This window comes from Rhagoletis pomonella, unplaced genomic scaffold (assembly GCF_013731165.1).
Source record: "Rhagoletis pomonella isolate Grant_MI unplaced genomic scaffold, Rhpom_1.0 Rhpom_scaffold_00011, whole genome shotgun sequence".
NCBI lineage: Eukaryota > Metazoa > Arthropoda > Insecta > Diptera > Tephritidae > Rhagoletis > Rhagoletis pomonella.
The window spans coordinates 3,536,176-3,559,260 of NW_023458565.1; the positions used below are offsets into that span (position 1 = coordinate 3,536,176).

General features: G+C 35.8%; 2 protein-coding genes across 2 annotated transcripts in view; both read left to right on the top strand.

The window, feature by feature from the left end:
- The window catches only part of LOC118747292 (integral membrane protein GPR155-like), a 346,226-nt gene that overhangs the window by 134,552 nt on the left and 188,589 nt on the right, over positions 1–23,085 (top strand). The window lies entirely within an intron of this gene.
- The window catches only part of LOC118747078 (transient receptor potential cation channel subfamily A member 1-like), an 87,196-nt gene that overhangs the window by 53,959 nt on the left and 10,152 nt on the right, over positions 1–23,085 (top strand). The window contains exons 8-11 of the mRNA XM_036481071.1: positions 11,297–11,485; positions 16,765–17,574; positions 19,249–19,563; positions 22,973–23,080. Of these exons, the coding sequence (XP_036336964.1) occupies positions 11,297–11,485; positions 16,765–17,574; positions 19,249–19,563; positions 22,973–23,080 (1,422 nt within the window). The remainder of the gene's footprint in view (positions 1–11,296; positions 11,486–16,764; positions 17,575–19,248; positions 19,564–22,972; positions 23,081–23,085) is intronic.

Genomic DNA, 23,085 nt, shown 5'->3' on the forward strand with positions numbered 1-23,085 from the left:
GTTTTCAATGTATTTTATATGGGGAAAAAACAACTTTTCGTAGAAATAGTGTAGAATTCTTGAAAATCATTATTTTTCGATCGGAAAACTTTGCTTATCTTCAGGAGATTTCCGGTAATAATACCCAATTGTTCCTTTAACAATTTTTTCATGGTGACTATATTTTATGGGTCCTTGAAAATTCAATGTGGGGACCAATAAAAAATCTTTAATCATAAAAAATGGTTGAATAACCAATTGGATATCAATATTTGAAGTCTCCTGAAGAGAGCCACAGTATTACGATTGAAAAATATTGATTTTCAAGAGTTGTATGCCATTTTTACGAAAAATTTTTTTTCCCCATATAAAATACATGGAAAACTTTGAGCGCTGTGAGCACTCCCTAAATATTTTTTGATTTCAAAATAAAAAAATAGGGGTATATTTATTTTCGGTTCAGAACAATCCTAGGGGGTGGCGGCATTAAAACTCCGACTTTATTATTTTGGACCACTCTAATGTACATACAAAATGTATTTAACAAAGTTTGATTGAATTTGAAATTGAAAAAAAAAAAATATATGAATTTTGAATCGTTTGTTTATATTTTCTGGCATAATAGGTCCTTAAAATAGAGTCGACCTGAGTTGTCAATCACACCTTGTTTAATACATCTTGCATACATACATATACATATGTAAGACAAGGCGAATTTGTACAAAGTGGTGTTACTGGCGAATTTAGATTTTCGCCGCGGTACTTCTTTATGTCAAAATGATGTGTTTGTTGTAATATGAATTCGCCTTGTTTACAACAAACACATCAATTTGACAATAGTAAGTACCGCGACCAAAATCTAAATTCGCCATCAACACCACTTTGTATAAATTCGCCTTTTCACAAGACTTTGTTGCACAGAATTTAAAAGATGACAATATTGAGCAGTTACAATAGATTCAGAATAAAACTCCCTGTAACTGTCAGAAAATGTAGTGTACACCGAGGGCCAAACTCACAACCAAAAACCCACCGAATAAAATTGGGTGAGTTTTCGGAAGAGAAGTGTAAACAATTTTGACAGTCACACTTGCTGAATCGCAAAATAAAGGGTGCACATAATTGTCAGTGTACACTTGAACACTCACAGTTACAGAATCCAGTCCCTGGAAACTGTTAAACAGCTTTGGCTAAAAACGAAAAATTTTGATTGAAAAACAACAGTCGAAATATTTTTACGAGTACATTAAAATTGTTTACTAAAAAATAACGGGACTTTCCGTTGTTTGTCAGCTTTTACTTTTTGTCAATAAAACAAACCTCGTCTGCGAACCTGGCTATCTCCGCAAAGGTATTGTCAGATGAAATTATGCGAAAATTAATTAACTTTTTACCAAAATAATCATTTTTATGCATTTTCATGCTTTTTCGCCAAAATATACATCTTGTGCCATAATATGCATTTGCATAGTTTTGTCTTCCCTAATAATAACTGACATCAAACGAAATTATCGTATAAAAATATAAATACGCACATAAATACACATTTACGTAATAAAAATCTTCCGCGTTCTTCTAAACTGTACATACATATTTATTTATGAAAAAGCTATAGCTAGTGTGATACGTAGGCGTCATAAGTTTGGATGTGCATAGTGATAGAACTTTTGAGAAAAGTATCGATACTAAATAGTACTCCTATAGAATACTCTAAAGATGAATCGGTGCTGGTACTCATATTTGAAAAAAGGTATCGGTAATACTCATATTTCCAACTATTTTTAAAGCAACCGTAAAAGTTAAACAAAATAATAAATAAAGTGGATAAGAATTTGGTGTTCATTTTTACAAAAATCTCGTATCGATTCAATATACTCCGCATTAGAAAATGCTGATAGAGTAGTGGCTTTTTTATTAGGCAATTGTAATTGAAGGAACGAATCAGTTTTTTGATATAACTTGCATGTAGCCGAAAAAAACTCTTTACATATCGATACTTTTTGATATTCGCGATACTTGCTCATCAGTATTTGTCAAAAAGTATCTCGAGTCCCCGACACTACTCAGTACTTAGAAAAAGTATCGATATTTTGTACTCGGTACTCATATCGTTCTATCACTAGATGTGCATACATATCTCCATATCTACATTGAGAGCGCACTCTTTGCTCGGCCGAACGCCTCCACCATCCTTATGTTTCCTTCAAACTACAGAATCGTTTTTTTTTTCAGTAAAGCAAAAGTAATACCAAATAATAGTATCGCCCAAACAAACTTGAATACATAATCCGTTCCTATTAATAAAACCACAAAGTCAAATGTAAATGTAGTACCTTTGAAGAAAAATCTTTTCACTTTGATCGTTTTATTCATAACACCATACTTCTACATATATACATATGTATGTATGTTTGTCAGTATATTCGTATATATGCAAGTATATTTGAATATTCAATGTTATAGATAGGGATGTTTCGGGTAGAAGTCTTTCCAAATAATGAATTTCGTAAAGCATGTGAAAAATAAGAGTTGGATTTTTATATCCGAACGAATATGCGGTAGTCTACTGTGCCAACGAATTTTACAATATTGTTGCACTGTGTTTTTGGTGGACTAGTAAATCAGTAATCATGAGAAGACCAGTTCAATCATGTGAGAAATACCGAACTTTAGTGAAAGCTTTTCGGCAATAGTTATTGCTAGATCCTAAAGGAACGTTTGTTGCAGACATCATTATCATATTATGAAAAATGTGACAAAAAGTTGTTCATCTTTATTTTTGCATATTTTTGTTATTTTTTCAAGCTATTAGTTAACTTGGCCATCGCGCGGAGATATCCAATCCATTTTAAGCTACATAACTTCTCGACAAATCAAAGAATCACGCCAACTCAATTCAAGCATGTGCAATAGGGTGGTAAAAAAAAAAAAGTAAAGTAGATTTTTTCCCCTTTATTGATTGCGTATTTAAATTAATACAGGGTTTTCTCAGAAAAGTACATTTTGTGTGAGAAGATAGCTTAACATACATAGTTATATTTACTACACTGTCAACAGTGTTAATTTTGTGGATGGAAATGGAAATCATTGCGATTAATTAAATTTAATGCTCACACCCCCTAAAATTGCCTTACACCCAAAAAAAAATGTTACCCCTGTTTTTTTTATTTTGAAATCAAGAATTCTTTAAAGAAGTCGCTTAAAGCGCTCAACATTTTCCACGTAAATTTTGTAGGGAAAAAACAATATTTCCTAGACTTGGTATGGAATTCTTTAAAATCAATATTTTTCGACCGGAATACACTGGTTCTTTACTAATCTTCTCAGGCAGAAATCTCAGTTTGAGTATTCCGGCAAAAGTTTATGTGTGAATGTACTGTTTGTAGACATTTCAAACTTATCTCAAGAGCATACATAATTAAATCGAAGCCTTAACCATTGCATGTGCAATCAGATGTACATACATACATAAGTACATCTGCATATACATACGCATATATACACACATATATCCATACATACATATGTCGTATGTATGCCTCGAGTTTCCTCTTATAGGCCATTTTTCTTTTGCTGGTTTATTTGCTTAGTTTGTGCACACGCATTTTTATATCTACTAGTAATTTTTGTTGAGTTCAAGAAAAGACTATTCAGCCATTTATTCTACTATTCCACTTTCTCCTTCTAATCGGGTTCTACTTTCACTTAGTCAATGCTACATATGTATGTATGCATTTAATCGCTTTTAGTTGTGTTCACAACTTTGATATAGTATGGTAAAGTTTGATTTTAGCATTAACTTAAATATGTAGTCTACATGCGGCCCCTCGATGCCTCCAAACTATAGCTGAGCGAATTACATATGTATGCCTTTAGTTCCTGAAGATGGCTTCAAAAGTCGTAGAAGGAGCACAATAACTCGTGGCAATGCCAGGCCTGAGCCCTTTCTGGAGAAATATTCAGATGTCTTCTTACCAAATACTTCCACATAACTTGACACCCAGAGTTAGACAAGTTCATTTTATTCGGCAACACAATTTAGCCGAGACTTGTAATGTCGAACTTGTGTGAAGGTTATTCCACGGCTTTAGAGCCGCTTAGCTGGCATTTAGTGCTCAACATTGAGATTAACACTCGGCCTCTTACCAGCACCCATTTCTTTTAAGCTTACGGGGGACCATTTCGCGTATAAATCTCAATCGAGTTTTCTGTAGTTAAGTTTAACTTAGGGGGTTTTAAAATTTATCTGCACGTTAAACACGCTGACAGGTAATAAGGTCAATGGACCCTGGTGCGAAATAAAGTCAACAAAAATTTGGAAATAAAGTCATTGACGCTATTTCCTCATTCAAATGGAAAAAGCGTCAACAATGCTTAAAGTATGTCGATTCATAGAAAAACATGTTGTTCTTACAATAAAAATTGCCACGTAAGTGTTGTTTTTTAAGAGATGAAAAAGGTTATTGCCAAATCCTCAGTGTTGTAATATTAATCCACACACAATCATGAACTACCACCAATTGATTTTATTAAAAAAATTTAAATTACGAATATGTAAAAACACGATGCGAAAAACTATACGCCCGCACACAGCTGGAATACGAGAAATATTTGAAGAATGAGTGTAGAAATGATCCATAACTTGCAAAACATGTTTCGTTTCCACAAAAGTAAAGCGAACACTATTAAATTGAAGAAACAGTCCATGTCCAAAAACCCCGAAGGAACACTGAAAGAATTCTGCGTTTTAAATTAGCATATTTTGAACGAATTCGGAATGTCTAAGGTGGAAGAGAAACCAACCTTTCTATAAGGAAACAATTATAGAAAAAGAATTTTCTTACATTGTATTCATGTCTCCGCCAGCAATTTGTGACGACATCATTTAAAAGCAGCTAAGGAGAACGACGACACTATTTATTAGATGGCACATTCAACGAGCCAAAGTGCCAAAATGCGGGTATAAACAATTATTGATTATTTAATATCGGAACCGAGATCATATAAGTTAACTGTTTGGTTTTCACACACTTTTGAAACACAAATTATATGCTTTTTTACTGCAGACAAGTCGTTGCCCCAAAACACAGCAGAAATCTTCCAATCAGGGCTGCCAACTATCCTTAGATATGAGGTGCCATATTGATTATAAAAAAGTGCCAAATAGAAAAATAAAAGTGCCAAAAAAGGTGTCAATCCTTTTAATCATTCACATTTAGCAATAAAATAAAGCTACATTTTCCAAACAAAAGTGCAATGATAAAATAAGATAAACCAGTCGAATAGCCTTGATAAATTAGAAAATTTTAGTTGAGTAAAAGAAGTGCACGCAAAGGATTTCACAAAAATGTATTGAAATGTTATTTTTTTTTACAAAAGTGCCATTTTGGCACTTTGTGCCAAATTGAAAAATTAAGTGCCATTTGAAATAAAATAGGGACAAATGGCACGGTTTGAGCCAAGTTGGCATCCCTGCTTCCGATAACTTACAAATATAAAAATGTGAAATATCGAGGGCTTGAATTCATTAATAACCTCTATCTGCAATTTGCACAACAACCAATTTGTGATTTTAGAAACCATCTGGGACTTATTACCTGTCGTTATATAAGGTAACATAAATATCACTGAAGACAGTTAAAGCTTAGGTGGATTTTTATATCAGAATCTCATCTTTGTGAAAAGTGTGCAGATAGAGGGTATTATTGAATATAAGCCCTGGATAGTTAAAATATATAAACATTTTATTTCAACGTATACAAAAAATAAATCTACCTGCGTTACAGCACGGCGGGAGACGGGGAAGGGGGGGGGCCGGGGGCCGGGGGCCGGAGGGGCCGCGGCGTAGCGTGACGTGGTGTGCGCGCCGGTCGCACCAGGGTGGGAAATAAAGTCAATTCACCTTATTTCCAACACATTCTATCAAAACAAAATTTGAGAAATCGGCCCTAAATCTTAGTTGTTGTGTAATATTTCAGCACACTACCCTCCCGTTTATTGCGACTGACTGCCCAATATTATATTTGTTTCCGCGCTCAGCCTAGTTCAGCCTAGAATAGCTGGTTTCTCCTAACGGGGATTAGTCCAGACCCCTTTGACCCTGGATATACCCGTTCATTCTATCGCATTGAGATAGATCTACAGAGTTTGGCTGGTAACATATATACTGTGTACTAACGAATGTACAAGTAATAACATTAGTACTACACAAGTTTAGCAATTTTATTTGTTTCCTCTATGCCTTCTGACCTCCTATCTTGTGTAACTTTTGTCTATCTCTTGCTACATACATACATACTACATACCTACTGTTTACCAATTGGCCTTTGAAGATTACTTTCTTCCGTCCTACGCTTACAAGCGTACCTTTTGTGATTGTCTAAAATGCAAATGAAATTTCCCATAATCAAACTTTAAGATGTTTAAATGTTTACAAGCAACTTCAACATTACTTCTGTGCGATATGTATTTTGTTTTCGTAAAAGTTTTGCTGGCACTACGGGGTTGAAAATTTTAGTAAGCAAATTAAACGGATTTGCAGGTTTGGCTATGTACATTGCAAAAAAAAAGAAAATTATTTGTCTAAATACACGAGACGTTTCTCGCGCGTATTTTATGTAGCAATAAGGATGCCTAATGAAATTATGGAAACAATTTTATGCAATTTGTCAACACTTTAAAGCAAAACTCGCAGCACCTAGAACATTCTTTTTATATTCCTCAAAGAAATTAATTTGGTGTAGTTATGATTAATGTCATAGGGTTTTTGGATTTACAAACGAAAAGGTATACATTCAAGCTTCTTAGTATATCATTTAACGTTAAATATTGGTGAAAAGTTCATAATTGGTAACAAACTAAGTAAGTTGGCCTCAGTTAAACTATGACCAGAGAGTGAAGAGGGTAAACTTAGCAAGCTCCAATGCAAACCTCTCAATTCCTTGATCTTTGGCTATACTTGCGTTTATACGAGGGCAATTTGAAGTCAGTGACTTTTTGAATTTCCCGCTCAGTACCTTTAATGGCGATTCTCACGCCCTCTGCTGTAAATTTTTGAGCAAGCTGCGCTAATTAGGTTGTGTTTGACAGCCATTGGAAGCAGAAAACCTCTTGATTTTCTACGAGAATGGAAAAAAGTGATTTTCGTGTGCTGATTAAGCATAATTTTTTTTTTTGGGTAAAAATCCATTACCGAAACTAAGAAAAGGCTTCACAAATACTACGGGTTTTCTACAACATCAATTTCAATGTTTAAAAAGTGGTTTACTGAGTTCCGTTGTAGTCGTACCAGCGCAAGCGACACCGAACATTCAGGTCCCCCAAAAGCAGAGACTGGAAATAAAGGTTATTTTAAAATGTTTGACATCAAAAAGATATTATAAAAATTATGCATATACGTAGCTTTTTCAAAGGTACCATTAAACCCAGCTCTCAAGGCGCTCAAAGCGCTCAAAGTTTTCCATGTATTTTTATATGGAAAAAAACTTTTTGTAGAAATGGTTATAGAATTCTTGAAAATCAATATTTTTCAAATGGAGAACTCTGGTTCTCTTCAAGAGGCTTTCAATAATATTATCCAACGGTTTATTCAACCATATTTTAATACTAACGATTTTTTATTTGTCTGTCCATTTCATTTTTCGGGGTTTTTATGGGTTTTTGGCTGACCTATAAATTATAGTTGCGAAGAAAAAATGGTTAAATAAACAATTTCGTATTATTATTGGGAATCTACTGCAGATAAATAGAGTTTTCCGATAGAAAAATATTGATTTTTAAGAATTATATACCCATATAAAATACATGGAAAAGTTTGGGCACTTTGAGCGACCTGTAAATATTTTTTTATTTCAAAATAAAAAAGTTGGGATATATTTCTTTCGGTATAGAACAATCATAGAGGGTGAGAGCATAAAAATTCTGACTTTACTTTTTCACATGCATTTTCGGACCACCCTAATGTACACATACAATACATGAAGGCTTTGTTTTGTTAACGGCATCATATTTGCACCGATGATTCAAGTTTCAAAACTGAGGTGCCAAATTAAAGAGTTTGGCCTCTAAATGTACAACAAGGTTTGGCTTTTTTGTAAAGGGGCCTCTAGATGTGCAAGAAGGTTTAATTTTTTTGAATAGCGTTGCCACCTGCTTAAAAATCATAAGACTTACACCATTCGCGCAATTTTAAAAAATGAGGGGCCATATAAACGGTTTTAGATCTACAAGGAGCAACGTCTTATTTTTTTGAGAAGGGTTGCCACCTGTTAAATTTTTTTTCGTGCAGAGTATCAGATTTACACCGTTCTCTCGATTTTAAAATGTGGGGTCAAATGAAAGGGATTGATCTACAGACGTGCTTCGGGTAAATTTTTTTTTTTATAAGGTTTGCCACCTACATATGTAATTATAAATCTATTGTTTGAAATAAGATAGTCAGTAAAATATCACAATATGGGCATCAAGCAAAAGAGCTTTGAGACTAAATTAATATGTTCGTGCTTTTAAGAGTTGCAACCTATTAAAAAAATTTATAACTATGAACGGTAAGTAACGTATTAAGGACTTTCGATATTGGTACCAAACGACAGTTAGTTAAAAGGGCGTTTGTGCAAATGTATGCGAACTTTTGTTTGAAGCTTTTATGCTGAAGAAAGGGTGATTACTACAAAGCACAATTTTAATCGTTAAAACCTTTTTCTAACTTCTCTATGACTACGGGCTAGTATGTTCACGTTGCGCCTTAAACACGAGTTTAAGGGTTTGTTTTTATAAACAACTGTGAAGTATTCTTATAGCAGTGTTTCAGAAATTCTTATTTTTTTTACAGTTTTTTTTTATTTTTCTTATATACATTGCCAAATTTTTTACATAAGTTTTCAAAGTTCAACAGTGTGGTGAAAATTTTTTCTAGCGCGGCGGAAGTTTTACCCCGTACTGCCAAATTTAGTTAAAAAAAATTGTTGCATGTCCATAAACACAAAATAGCAGCGGTGATAGAGTCGAGTTAAAGAAATATCTAGGATGTGTTATTTTTTTTCTTGTAGGTCTTGTGGAGTAAAACAAGAATCGATATACTTATAAAATTAGCAAAATTTCAAATAAAAATGTTCTAACAACACAGCTGTACAAGCCGATGATGTCGATATTATTGGCATATGCCAGTCATTGTGGCTCGGAGAGGTACTTCCCAATTCTGACGGGGTGGAAAGTATCTTTGAGATCGACAAATAAATGGCAAGTGTCGTTTCTCTTCTCGCGGGTCTTTTCCAAGATTTGGCTACCTGGTCTATGGTGGACTCACCAGGTCTACAGCCACACTGATAGGATCCAATCAGCTCGTTGGCGGTTTCACATAAAACGCTCGATAAGACCTTATGCATGATGTTTAAGATGCTGATCCCGCGGTATTTGGCGCTTACGGTGGGCAGAGCATACTTCTTCGTACTTGAATAGCTCATCTTGGAGGTCGTTAGCGCAAAGAACTGAAATTGATATTCGTACCTCGTCACAGTCTGGCGATTGGGCATCGGGTCCGTCGTGTTTCACTGGGGCTTTGGTCCATGTTTTTCACTACATTCAGGGCTGTTTTGATTAAATACGGAGGAAAAGTGTTTTTTCTTCCAAAATTTAAGTATATTCTGGTCATCGGTCTCGAGGTTGCCGAAGTTGTTCTTACAGGAATCCGAAATCTTCCGTTAGTCACCTAAATTTCTGCCTACCAGCATTTCAGGCACATCCAACTCACGTACCAGCTGTTCTTTCTTTTCTTTTCGACGTTAAGCATTTTATAATCATGTTGATTACAGGATAATGGTTTGGGCGTGCGTAAGTAGAAAAAAAAGTAAAATTTGTAGTTTTCTTTTGATCTCATTGATTAAGGGTATCGATTGGTTTTAAAGTACCACAAAATTGCAATCTGTAATTTGTACTTATTTTGTGCATTTCTTTAAGTAAATAAATGTAGCAAAATGCTCTTTTGTTTAAAAAGCCTTAATGAGCTTTAATTTTCGCCACACGTGTTACATTCTTTTCCGCCTCTAAATGCAAGTTTCTTACTTCAGCTCATATTCCTTGTCTGGGTTTTTAGACGAACGTTGGCGATTTTTGAAGAAATAAGCAAACGGATGAATGTGTGTACAATAGGGTGGTCCAAATACATGCGGGGAAAAAGGTTTAAAATGTTAAGCTTTCACCAACTAGGGTTCTTCTAAATGGAAAGAAAGAAAAGATAGATATATATATTTAGAACTCCCTCAAAGCTGATAAATTTTTTCAGGCATTTTATGGGGGGAAAAACACGTTTTCGTAGAAATGGTGTAGAATTCTCGAAAATCAAATTTTTCCAAAAAATCAAAAATTCCCAATTATGTATTTATTTAGCCAATTTTTAATTTAAACAATTTTTTAAAGGTCCCCCAAAGTTCCCCAAAAATGCAATGTGAGGAACCATAAAAATCGTTAGTACTAAAAAATGGTAAAGTAAACAATTGGGTATTATTATTGGAAGTCTTCTGAAGAGAAACAGAGACTTCCGTTCGGAAAATATTGATTTTCAAGAATTCTATACCATTTCCACGAAAAAGTGTTTTTCTCCATATAAAATATATGAAAGTCTTCATGAGCTTTGAGGCAGTTTTAAACATCATTTTTTTTACCAAAAAAATATGGTTATTCTTTTTCCATTTAGAGAAATCCCAGAGGGTAAGAGCTTAAAATTTTAAACTTTTTATACCACCTTAGTGTACAAACATACATACATATGTCAACAGTCATTACACGATTTCGGCTTATCAAATTTCCTCTATGCTTTCATATGTGTGTATGTACATTATAAAATGGTGCAATTTGCTCGCACATAGATAAATATGGCTCAATCGAACGCGAGCATTTGTGGTGATAGGACGTAAAAGTTGATGTGGTAAAAAATACGAATAAAGCAATTAGTTCATAATCGTTAAAGTGATTAATTTACAAATATTTAGTATCATTTTCTAAATATCAAAGCTTAAAAAAAGTTAAAATTTTATGATTTTATTGTTTTTATTAATCTTTAAGTATTTGTGCTAAGTGTGCTTTAAAAACCACGCCGTTCATGTGCACGCATTTAATTGCGAAATCAAGCGAATGTTTGTTAATCGAAAACTTGATTGAGTGTCAACCATTTTTATCATTGCACATTCACAACTTTTTACAAAAAAAAATAAAAAATGAAATCAAAAGCGTCCAACGCACGCCTTATCACAGCAACTACACGCTTACTGAATACCTATTTTCACAAACAATTTGCATTTATCATAATTTTCTCTCTCCACAGTGGGGTGAACAACGTGGCTGCCCGCGCGAAGAAATGATATCCTTCTACGATTCCGAGGGCAATGTGCCGCTACACTCGGCCGTCCATGGTGGTGACATCAAAGCGGTGGAATTGTGTCTGAAGTCGGGCGCGAAAATCTCTACACAGCAACATGATCTCTCGACGCCAGTGCATTTGGCGTGCGCACAGGTGAGTCGAGCAGGGAAGTGAAGTAAGTGGCGGTGTATTGTCCTGCAGACAAAAAAATGTCATTACGATAGAATTTTTCAGCTTAATTAATTTTCTCAGGAATGTTTTCTAATGAAACATTTATCGAGAAGATTTTAAGGCTTAAACAGACTTAAACTAAATTAGCTTATTTTTTAGAATTTAATTTAGTTTATATAAGAAGAATTTAAAAACGAAGCCACGTAGGGACGCTAAAATGACCAAGTAAGTTTTCTAAGATATTTTCATGTTAAGTTTGCATTGCGAATAAAAAAAAGTTCAGACTTAAAGAGCGTGTGTGAATCGGCAACAAATTTCGCGGCGAGTAAATTTTTTTGACAACTATGAGGTGAATAAAATTTCAGTAGCTCATGAGGCTAGTGAAATATTTGACAAATGCATAGAAAATTTTGACAATCGCAAAGATTGTTGATTTGCGTAATGTTTCGTTAAATAAAAGCTTAAATTAATGAATTGCAATCAACGGTGGTAGATGTTGTCTTAAAATATTAATTTCACTTCAATTTGTAATATTCTATTCCACATACATAAATCAGCGGTTATCAAAAATTTACTAATGTCAAAAAAGATTTCATTTCACACAGCAGATTAGCAAAACTGTCTCACCATAGTAAAAATATTATTCAACAGCTTTCCCCATAGAAGTTTGTTACCGATTCACACACGCCCTAACATGGAAAATGTTACTCATACGCCATGTACCATTATGTATGAGAAAGGTCTTGTGCGCCATGGCGTATGAGTAACATTATTTCTTGCTTTTATTTCATTAAAAAATTATTGCACATAATCATTTGCCCAATCAAAACTTGTTTATTTATTCATCGATTTTCACCGTGAGTAGCTGGATTTTTTGTCAAAAGAATAGGTTTTAATACAAATGAAGAAAATGCAAAATATTTGTTATTTCCTTCTGAAATCTGTTCCTAAAAATAAAAATAACTTGGGAAAATTACCTAATCAGGAAAAACTGTATACAGATCCACAATCTACGATTCAATATTAAATTGACGTGTTTCGGCGCTTTTTGTGTCATTTCAAAACATGTCATTTTCCCTACAGTGTAAAAGGAAATTCGTTCACATACTGCGAATAACGATACTTTGGTTAAAGAGACATTAAAGGACATGTAACTGAATAATGGAGTATATATGTACATATGTTTGTATGTAACGCCGGGAAACATGCTAGAGACAAAACAATTTTTTTAATTGGGTTTGGCAAGCAAAATCAAATACATTAAAAATAATTATGGGGACATATTTAGCTTTCGGGCAATCTAACAGTATGTAGTACCTAACATTGCCTTTGCTTATATGTATGTAAGTAATTATATACATATTATATAAATGTATCCTTGTTGCAGTGGCGGATTTATAGGAGCGGTGGCATATGAGGGTCATTTATGATTGATCATCGAAAAAAAATATACAGACAAATAAGAAATATCGCTAAAATATATTTTAGTTGAATGTCGAACTTACAGCTTCGATCAAACAGGTTTTTGAAATGCCGACCACCCGATCGTTTTCCTCACATTTGCTAACTTATTTTCATTCATAAAGTTTATGGCATCGAAGTTGTAGGCATTTTTGGAAACAAAATACCGAAGTTTTCAAAAACAGATTTGTTTTTGATAAAACGACTCTGAAGTTGAGTTAAATACGTTCGTATCGATGAGCGGAATAATGCTTTTAATTCTATAGTAATCTTCAATGCTGCTAGCATCTGCGTTGCAGCTATTTCTTTGGCGTTTGTTGATGCGTGCTTTCTTGACATCGATATCGTATTCTTATATTTTTAAAAATTGAATGAAAAAATGAATTTTTTTGATGCCAGCTACAGCACAAGCTGCATTTAGGGCTGAGTTAAAACCATGATAAGCACAGTTCGTATAAATGGCAAGAGAAAAATCCTCCGTGGTACGAACAATCTAAACCTACTTCTTGATAACTGTGTTAAAATCTAATAGGCAATGAACAGTGTGGCCAGGTTAGTCTTTTTGACGCTATATTTTGCAATTATATATTTGCTCCAGCCACGAAAATTTAGGTCTAGCTACTATCTTTAGGTAATTTTCATTTTTTTAGTACTCTGAGAAAAAAATCGATTTTATAGAAATGTTAAAAAATCTTGCAGTGAACTTTCCAATTATCCTTAGCGCTTTTTTCGGACCACATGTATCGCGGTGTGTATGGAACAAAGTTAAATTTGACTGCGTCGGACACGGAAGGCCTATCGCTTTAAGAGATCAGAAAAAAACTTGTTAAGGGCAAAAAATTTAAAAATTATCTTAATGAGTAGGCTCCATTCATCATAAAAGTGCTGACTTTTCTAGCTCATTTTTCACTGTATATATCTATTATTTTCCAAGCTTTTATAAGTCATTCTAGCTTAATTTTTTGTGATCATCTGGTTACACTAGTGATGAAATTAAAAATCTCCTGCTTAGTAAAATCCTAGATGCCCCACTGCTTTGTTGATTTGTCAGTAATAAGCGGAATATAAACAAGTGGCATTTTCATGACTGTCGTAACCTTTGGTAATGAGTAAAAAAGTAAGCTACACAAACATGAAACAATTTCAGTACATACTATGTATGTAGGCACATTGTTCAAATATTCGCAGGAATTTTTTCTGCCATTAATAACTGACAACAGACTGCACACCACCGCGAAGAAATAATAAAACGAAAGGAACACCAGCAGCCATCTCCACATCTCTGCCAAAATACTGCGGCCAACAATCCGCCAAAAAAAAACACATCTTCAATGTGCTTGTTTTTCGCCATGTTAACATTCGCTATTTTGCCTCTTAAGCCAATTATTTGGGAAGTTGCCCTAATCGCTCTGTTGACGCGGAACCAAAAATTACTCGAATTCCTTCGTATGTAAATATGTAATGGCAACAAACTTTGTTTACATGTATGTATGTACGTAGCAAATTATATTTGCTACATTTTTGAGCATCGCATGTCGCTATGTAAAAGTGACAGATACTAAGCAGAATTCTTCTAAAAAACTTGACGTCAGTAAATAGTAACGAAGTGTCGGTTATTGCCTATGAGTCTTAATGAAAAAATTTGGGTATTTACGAATAACTTAAACATGCGTATGTATGTATGTATAGTATACTAGAATGTATCCCATAAAACCACTATTTTTATTTTCTTTTGGTTCCATATGAAAATTTCTTAGTCGGTCATAAGAAAAATATTATAGCTGATTCCAACGAGGGACGTCCTCTAGCTTCCTAACAAGAAAAATCGTTCCAATGAATTCCGACCGAAAATGAGCCCATATAACATGATTGGCTTGACTATGGTTTCATATAGCCAGAGTATATCCCTTTTGGAGAGTGGACCCATCTCTTCCCCATGGCATTTTTACAGCAATAAAGAGCCACCGCTCCTCAAAATTTGGCTGCCATGATAAAATCCCGTCCAGGATAATGTCTAATAACTTGGCCCTGTGAAAGAGAACAAATGAAATACCCCCTATTGAGGGAAGCTGGGCATGAAGCACTTTGTAACTCCTGGTCAATAGTACGAGCTCTGTCTTTCTAGGATTTATAGCAAGTAAGATCATACCGAGTGTCCAAGAACTTTCCTCTGACGGCGAGTGCCACATCATCTGCGTAGGCAATAACCTGGCATTCTCTCCTTTCGAACTCCTCCAAGACGTCATTTATCAGGACTAACCAGAGAAATGACGCCTCCCTACGGGTGCTCCTGCTCACTTTACGCTGGTCAAAGGTATTGCACAATTCCGCGGTGACAGTCCTGTCGTGCAGATGGTCTCTTTATGCGACCCAAATCTCTTATCGTCCAGCCATTTCTTTGGATTCGGAAACAGAAAATATTCCCCTAGGGCCAAATCTGGTGAATACGGTGGATGCGGTAGGAGTAGGTCGCCCAATCGATGGATTTATTCTTTGATGACAACACACGTGTGTGCCCGTGTCTTGTCTTGATGGAACAGAACAGGACAATAATGAAACTCAGCAAACCACTGTTCAAGCATTGCAATTGATGGTGCAGAATCCTTATAGGATTTATCAAGCAATTCTTTGGTTTCACTTATGGATTTTTTACGCAAACACTAATGCTTAATCAGTACACAAAATTCACTTTTTGTGATTCATCGAGAATCAATCAGCACCTCCGTCAACTTTCATGCCGTGAATTCCACTATCGGACACTAATGCCACCTACCGAAGACGAAGAGTTCGAGTTGCTTCGTTAGGCTGGCGATACTTTGACACAACTCCCATGTGGATATTGTAGCAGATTAAACTGTTTAGTTAAATTTGAATAAGATGCCCTGACGACACTAACCACCTCTTCAAATGGCCACTCACATCAGCTCATCTAGGATTTAGTTTGACAATACTTTGAAAGGCGTTGCCACCTGTTTGAAAAGTCGAATTTAAATTAATTATTTGCAATCTAGAAAATTTAGATATGGGATCCAAAACAAAGGTTGTTAAGAAACCTTTAATTTGAATACTTAGAATATTATTGAGGGGTTTTACAAGGGTTGCCACCTATTTAAAAAATAAATTCAATACACTAATTTAATTATTACAACATGGGTATCAATCGAAATGGGTTTAAAAAGGGTGTATTTATATACTATATGCAGGAGGGTTGCCACCTGTTTGAAAAATCTGATTTTACATAATTTAAGGGAATTAGGTAACTGGAATATGCATCATAAATTATTTGTTAATTTGGATGAATTTTTGCAATATGGGTATCATTTTAATTGGTTTTTAAAAGGATTCATTTCTAAGCTGCAAATAGGAGGGTTGCTACCTGTTTAAAAACTCAAATTGGGCTTGAATTCAGGGAACAAGGCAATTCAAATTTAGTTTGAAAATATTGTAAAGAGGGTTAAAAAAAAATCTAAATGTAGTACACAAACTACTTCAAAACCCAGCTTATTCGATTGTAAAAAACAGGTTTACTTGGTATTCGAAAAACCAAGGTTTCAAAACAAATGTCTAAAAATAATCAAAAACGGTTGAAACCGGTTTGGAAAAACCGAGTCAACCACCCCAATACATACGCATGTATATTTGTTTATTAGCATACTTATTAGAAAATATAATACATATGGACACTTACATAACAACGTGCCAAGTCTGCCACAGTGCCACACCCCCTTTCAGCCAATAAAAATTCCATACTTTTATTTCACTTTGCATTACGTTGACTAACAAACTCTTTAATTATCCAGGGAGCCATTGAAATCGTCAAGCTCATGTTCAGCATGCAACCATCGGAGAAGCTCACTTGCCTCAGTTGCACCGATGTGCAAAAGATGACGCCCCTTCACTGCGCCGCCATGTTCGATCACCCGGACATTGTTGAGTATCTGGTGACGGAGGGTGCTGACATAAACGCGCTAGACAAGGAACATCGCTCACCGATCTTGCTGGCAGCTTCGCGTAGCGGCTGGAAAACTGTGCATCTGCTTATACGTCTTGGAGCTAGCATCAATGTAAAGGATGCATCGTCACGTAATGTTTTGCATTTTGTGATTATGAATGGTGGCCGTTTGCCGGAATTCGCCGAAGAGGTGAACAAAAAGCAATCGCATTCTCAACTGTTGCAGTTGCTTAACGAAAAGGACGCATCTGGCTGCTCTCCATTACACTACGCCAGCCGTGATGGTCACATACGCTCGCTAGAGAATCTTATACGGTTGGGCGCTTGCATTAACCTCAAAAATAACAACAACGAAAGTCCATTACACTTTGCTGCTCGCTATGGTCGCTTTAATACCGTTAAACAGCTGCTCGATTCGGAGAAGGGCTCTTTTATAATCAACGAAAGTGATGGCGAAGGACTCACACCGCTACATATCGCCTCGCATCAGGGTCACACGCGTGTGGTACAGTTATTGCTGAATAGAGGTGCACTTTTGCATCGAGATCACAATGGACGTAATCCTCTACATTTGGCCGCAATGTCGGGCTACACACAGACTATTGAGTTGTTGCATTCCGTGCACTCACATCTGCTCGATCAGGTGGACAAGGATGGAGTGAGTATGGCTGGAAAATAATTTTAAAGTAGAAAGTTTATGTGAGCCTTGTTTAGTGAATGCTTATGTCACAATTTCCTTTTGATATATGGACCGGAAAGCCGAAGTTCTTGAAACCTTATATGTGCTGTATCGATAAAAGAATAAACTTTGATATTTAGAGTTTCTATAGGGTTGCCACCTGTCTAAAAAAATATAAGATCCGCACCATTCGTTAGATTACAAAAATTTAGATGTCAAATGAAAGCGATTAGCCTCAATATAAGCATTAATGTTTTATTTATTTATTGTTTTTTGAGTAGGGTTACTACCTATTTATTAAGAAAATTACTATAATCTAATTTTTTTTTATAGCAGCATACATGCTATAGCAGCATACTTTGTGGCGCAATTGAAGTCACAATAGTGATGCGCTAAATTTTGAGACTTTGTTAGAATAGATGTTGCAATAACGTATTATTTTTTTGAGAAGGGTTGCCCCCAGTTTAAAAATCACTGTTCGTTGGATAACAAAATGAGGCACCAAATGAAAAGGTATGGCCTTCGCATGTACAAAAAATGTTATTATTTTGAGTAGGGTTGCCACCTATTTACATGGTGTAAAACAAAGTCGAGATTTTTTGACCACGCTAATCTCGAAATTTTGTTTAATATAGTTTGTATCATTGTCTTTAGTGCTTAGAATTTCTATAGGGTCCTGCCACCTGTCTAAAAAATTATAAGATCCACACCGTTCGCTGCATTAAAAATATGGGATGCCAAATGAAAGGGTTTGGGCATTAGGTGCGCAATAAAGCTTTGGTTTTTGAATAGGGTTACCAGCTGCTTTCTTCAAATACAGCTAGTATGCATATATCCAGTGTTCAGCCGTCGGAGAGAATCATTTTGAGATACCTATCTTAAGGAATAGCTTGCTGTTGGGAATTACTTCTTAACATTATTTTTTTTTATTACATTAGGAACGTCATATTGGGAGGTGTGTCAAGAGAGTCGACACTTTATGTTGTAAAAGAGAACTAACTCACTCAAAGCGTTTTTACATCTAGACCTAATTTTTTAACCAAGTAACTAGCGAAGCGATAGAGGTCGCTAATAGATCGTATAATATCTGGGTGTACTTACCCTGAACGGACGATGTTGCAGTTCTGTAGATGCAAATACTTTCTGTCCATCTGCTGCCATGCGCTGCAACAAATTATTAATTATTATAACACTTAGGAGCAAAGAGAGGACTCCCATCTGTCGTATCCTATGGGTACGTTGCTAAAATTAGGGGTACTGTTCTTGAAATAGAAGGGTTAGTTCATGGCGGAATTGTACTAGGTGAAGTAATTAGAGCGAGAAGAAAGATTTTGACACTGCCTTATTTGAAAAATTGCCTTTAAAATTTGATTATGACGCAGCCGAATGTCAGAAAATAAAGCGAGAAAGCTGTTTTATAACTTCACCTGTTTATTGCGCCATGGTTTAGTTTCATAGAGAGTATATTGGATCAAAGTCAGCTTTGGGAAAATATCTCCTCGCCCTCCAAAGAAATAGAGCGTGACTACCAAGAGAATCATTTAGCTAATTTTGTTAAATGCTAGGTGGGATATTTGGATAGTCACACTGTATTCTTCTCCTTTTTGCCAAGATTATTTATATATTTTTCTTAAAATTTTTTCTCGTTTTCAGAATACTGCCCTACATCTGGCAACCATGGAGAATAAACCACATGCCATATCAGTGCTGCTTTCGATGAGATGCAAACTATTTTATAACTATATGGATATGAGTGCCATCGATTATGCTATCTACTACAAATATCCCGAATCCGCACTCGCCATGGTCACACATGAGGAACGCGCTAATGAGGTAATGGCATTGCGTTCCGACAAATATCCCTGCGTTATACTGGCATTAATTGCTTCAATGCCCAAAGTGTTCGAGGCTGTGTTGGATAAGTGCATAACCAAAGCGAACTGCAAACGCGATTCAAAGAGCTTTTACGTAAGTATTCGATTTTAAAATATTCTCTACAATGTTTTCAAATTACTGAGGCGCCTAATTTTTTACTATTTAAACAATTTGAAATATTCCGAAGATATAAAAAATTTGCTATGTTTTTTACATACAATGCAGATTAAGTACTCGTTTTCCTTTCTGCAATGCCCATTCATGTACGCGAAATTGGATGAGAAAACCGGTGAATCGATAGTTCATTCGAATCCGACACCGTTGCCGGCGTTAAACGTAAGCAGAGCATGTACCAACAACTATACTAGGATACTTTTGCCTGATTGCCTGCCTACCAGCCTGCCTCTTTATCCACTTGCCTGCGGCATGTTTATTGCAACTTTTTTACTTCCCGTGTTTCGCCTTTATGATTTATTGCCTGCAATTTTACAACAACCTACATATATCCCTAAGCTTTTTAAATAAGAGTAATTACAAGTGCATGGCTACAATTTTCCTTAGTTTTCTCAGTTTTATGATTAAAAGAACTTTTCAAGATTTCCAACATAGATGTACGGACTAAATTAGAACGGTTTAAGGATCAAATTATACAATTTTTGTCATTATCAATTTTATTAGCGAAGCCAATACAACCGATTACTTAAACGCCAAAGAGAAAACCGAATCTTAGCTATATTTTTTTTTCAGAAATCACAAACACTTTAAAATTTACAATTAAATCTTAAGAAATTCAAGTTCGATAGGAAAAATTAATAGCCCTAATTATTGTGGTAAAAAAAGATTTTCCAACATCTTAACCGCGCTCGGCAAAAAAAAAAAATGGATGGCCTCGAAGCGAAAAAAATGGTGCTTGACGACATCAATGCTGTCGTGTACAAAGTGTGTTCGGTCCCACAGTCAATAAGGTCAGCTTCCATTATGAAATCTGCGGTAATGCACTGAGACCGATCGACTTCACCAAGACCTGCCTGTTGGTCAAGATCTCAGTACAATTAAATAAAATAGTCCATGCTGCTATCTCTAGATCGAAGGTAACACTCATCCAGTGTTTAGACTCGTATTTCGCCGATAGGAATAGCTTAGAATTATACCAGAAGATGCACAAATTTAGAGAAGGTTTCAGAACCTCACCTGATGATTGATGTCCACAGCACGATTAAATTTTCACAAGATGGTAATGACCTGAATCCCGCAATTGATAATGACTGAATCGATGCTCCATTACGCGACCAAAAAATAAATAAAAAAATCTAATGATCTGAGCTGTTGTGGTTCATGCACCGTTAAGTGTAATTTGTCCAATCTTAAAGGTTCTTAAACAGCCGCTCCGTCGAATATTCCACGGGGTTAGCCCTTTGAACATTGGATACAAGGTCTTAACCCCAGTGGAGGAGTGGTATAATCCAGTTATGGAAGGTTATTTGGTAGAGTTTCAAGGACCTTTGCGTGTCTGAATCTGAGGTATCTCCATGGCTGGATCGCATTCAACCTTGCCGCACTACAGCTGGCCCTAAATTTAGCGGTGGGAGATTTACATCCAGTGGTAACCAGTATATGGTTTTATTTTCCATTTTTCCCTTTATCCGTCTCACAGGCATACAAGGCGGTAGTGGCTTTCTTGGTGCGGTCTTCGATATTTCGCTTCCATTCAAGTTTATTGTCTATTATAATTCCAAAGTATTGGACCTCGGCTGAGTGAGTAATTTCTATCTACCTCCTGGTTTAATTAGAGGAATTTTATACTTGCTCGCGAAGAGTACTATCTCGGTCCTGGCAGGGTTGACGCTAACTCCACATTTCTTGGACCAGATGTTTACAAGGCTGAGTGCGTTTTGTAAAAATTCACTCAGGACTTGCAGCAGTGTTGCCAGGTCATTGAAGTGAGAAATCGTCAGTTTGGCTCTCAAAAATCGTCAACATATAAAACATTTTTATAAACAGAACCAGGAAGCTCTTTTAGTTTTTTTTTATTTTATTTCAGCTTCTGATTGCTATACGTAAAAAATAAAAAGTTGAACTTTTTTACGAATTTTTAAAATTCAGATTTTCATTTCCATTTTTTTTCCAACTGCAACTTAACGATGTACATTAAAAACTGTTCACACTTACAAGTTTTGCTAAAGATCTTATTCATAATTCCATTCCCTCAATAAAATAGAGTGGAGAGAACGCTCCAGGGCAGTGCCGCTCATCACGTGTTTAGTTGCGGAGCCGCCCCCTGTTCTGTTATAACTGTTCTCTTTACGAGAAGGGGCCCAACAAAATCCATCAGTCGCGGTTGCACACCACCATAAAAAGTTAATTAACAACAGACCCCAGATAGACATTGTTGAAGCTCTCACGATCACGACAAAAATCCGAGCGTGTATTCCTTTGTGGCCAATACACGAATTTGCCCTTGGATTATGCATGCCGGTTCAAAGAGAGGGTTGCCAGTTTTTTATGTTCCGCCGAATATATTCATCAATAAGCCCCTCTAGAGTTTTTAGGAAAAATGAAGTGGGGTTATAGGCCTGAAATTTGTAGGCTTCATAGGAGCGACCCTGCTCACTCGTATGATAGACGAGTTAGGGTTAGGTAGACTGTAAAAATCTGAGAAAGCAGAGGCCACAGTATGTCCATAGCGTTCTTTAGTTGAACGGGAAAGATTACGTCAATTCCCTGAAGTATGTAGATTATAGGCCCTCAGAACCTATCATAACTTACGATGTCCCTTAGTGTATTAGGGATGAGCGGGGCCTAGGAACGTGTTAAAGCAGCCCGGGGAGAGAGTGCTCATCGGGATGTCAAACATTTCATTACATGACGATGTCAAGTCACCGTTGGATCGATTTCATATTGGAAGAAGAAGATTTTGGCAGCACTTTTCGCAGCCTACTGGCTTCAGAGTTTTCAAAGGAGGTTAAGAAAATATAGCCAGATTAACAGCCAAGGTCACTGAACATTTGCCACTTGGTGAACATGCAGCTAAAATGGGACTTCCGTATAACCCTTGCTGCCGTAGCACGTAGAAGGCATTAAGTACTTGTAAAATTCTTATGGAGATTTATAAATGCTCCATTAACAACATAATTATATTAATCAACAAATGGTTTGAAGGTGCGTGTCAAAACGCCGCGCACACTGCAAATTAAGTTCTGAGCCGAAGATGCCGGGAATGCTAAATGACGAGTTACATTTTATTTTAATTCGCATGGCATGGTTATGTAAAACAAATTAACACACGCCATGAAAGTTCCAGAAATCGCTTAGCAATTGCAGTGCCAACACATGGTTGTCGTTTTCTTGCGATATACATTCAGAAATTTTAAAAATCCTAAGATTGAAAAACAATTGGTAGGCTTTAATTTTAAAACACATTAGCATAGGTTACCATTTTAGTTTTAGTGTAACGAAGCTTAACTACTCAAACATTTACGCAAAAGCTCTGATTGAATTTCAGATAAAATATTCATTTCATCCATTCCAAAAATCCCCTGCTGAAATTGCAAAAAAACGATTGACACTCAATGATCCCAATTGGAGACCAGATCCATTGCTCACCATAAATGTGAG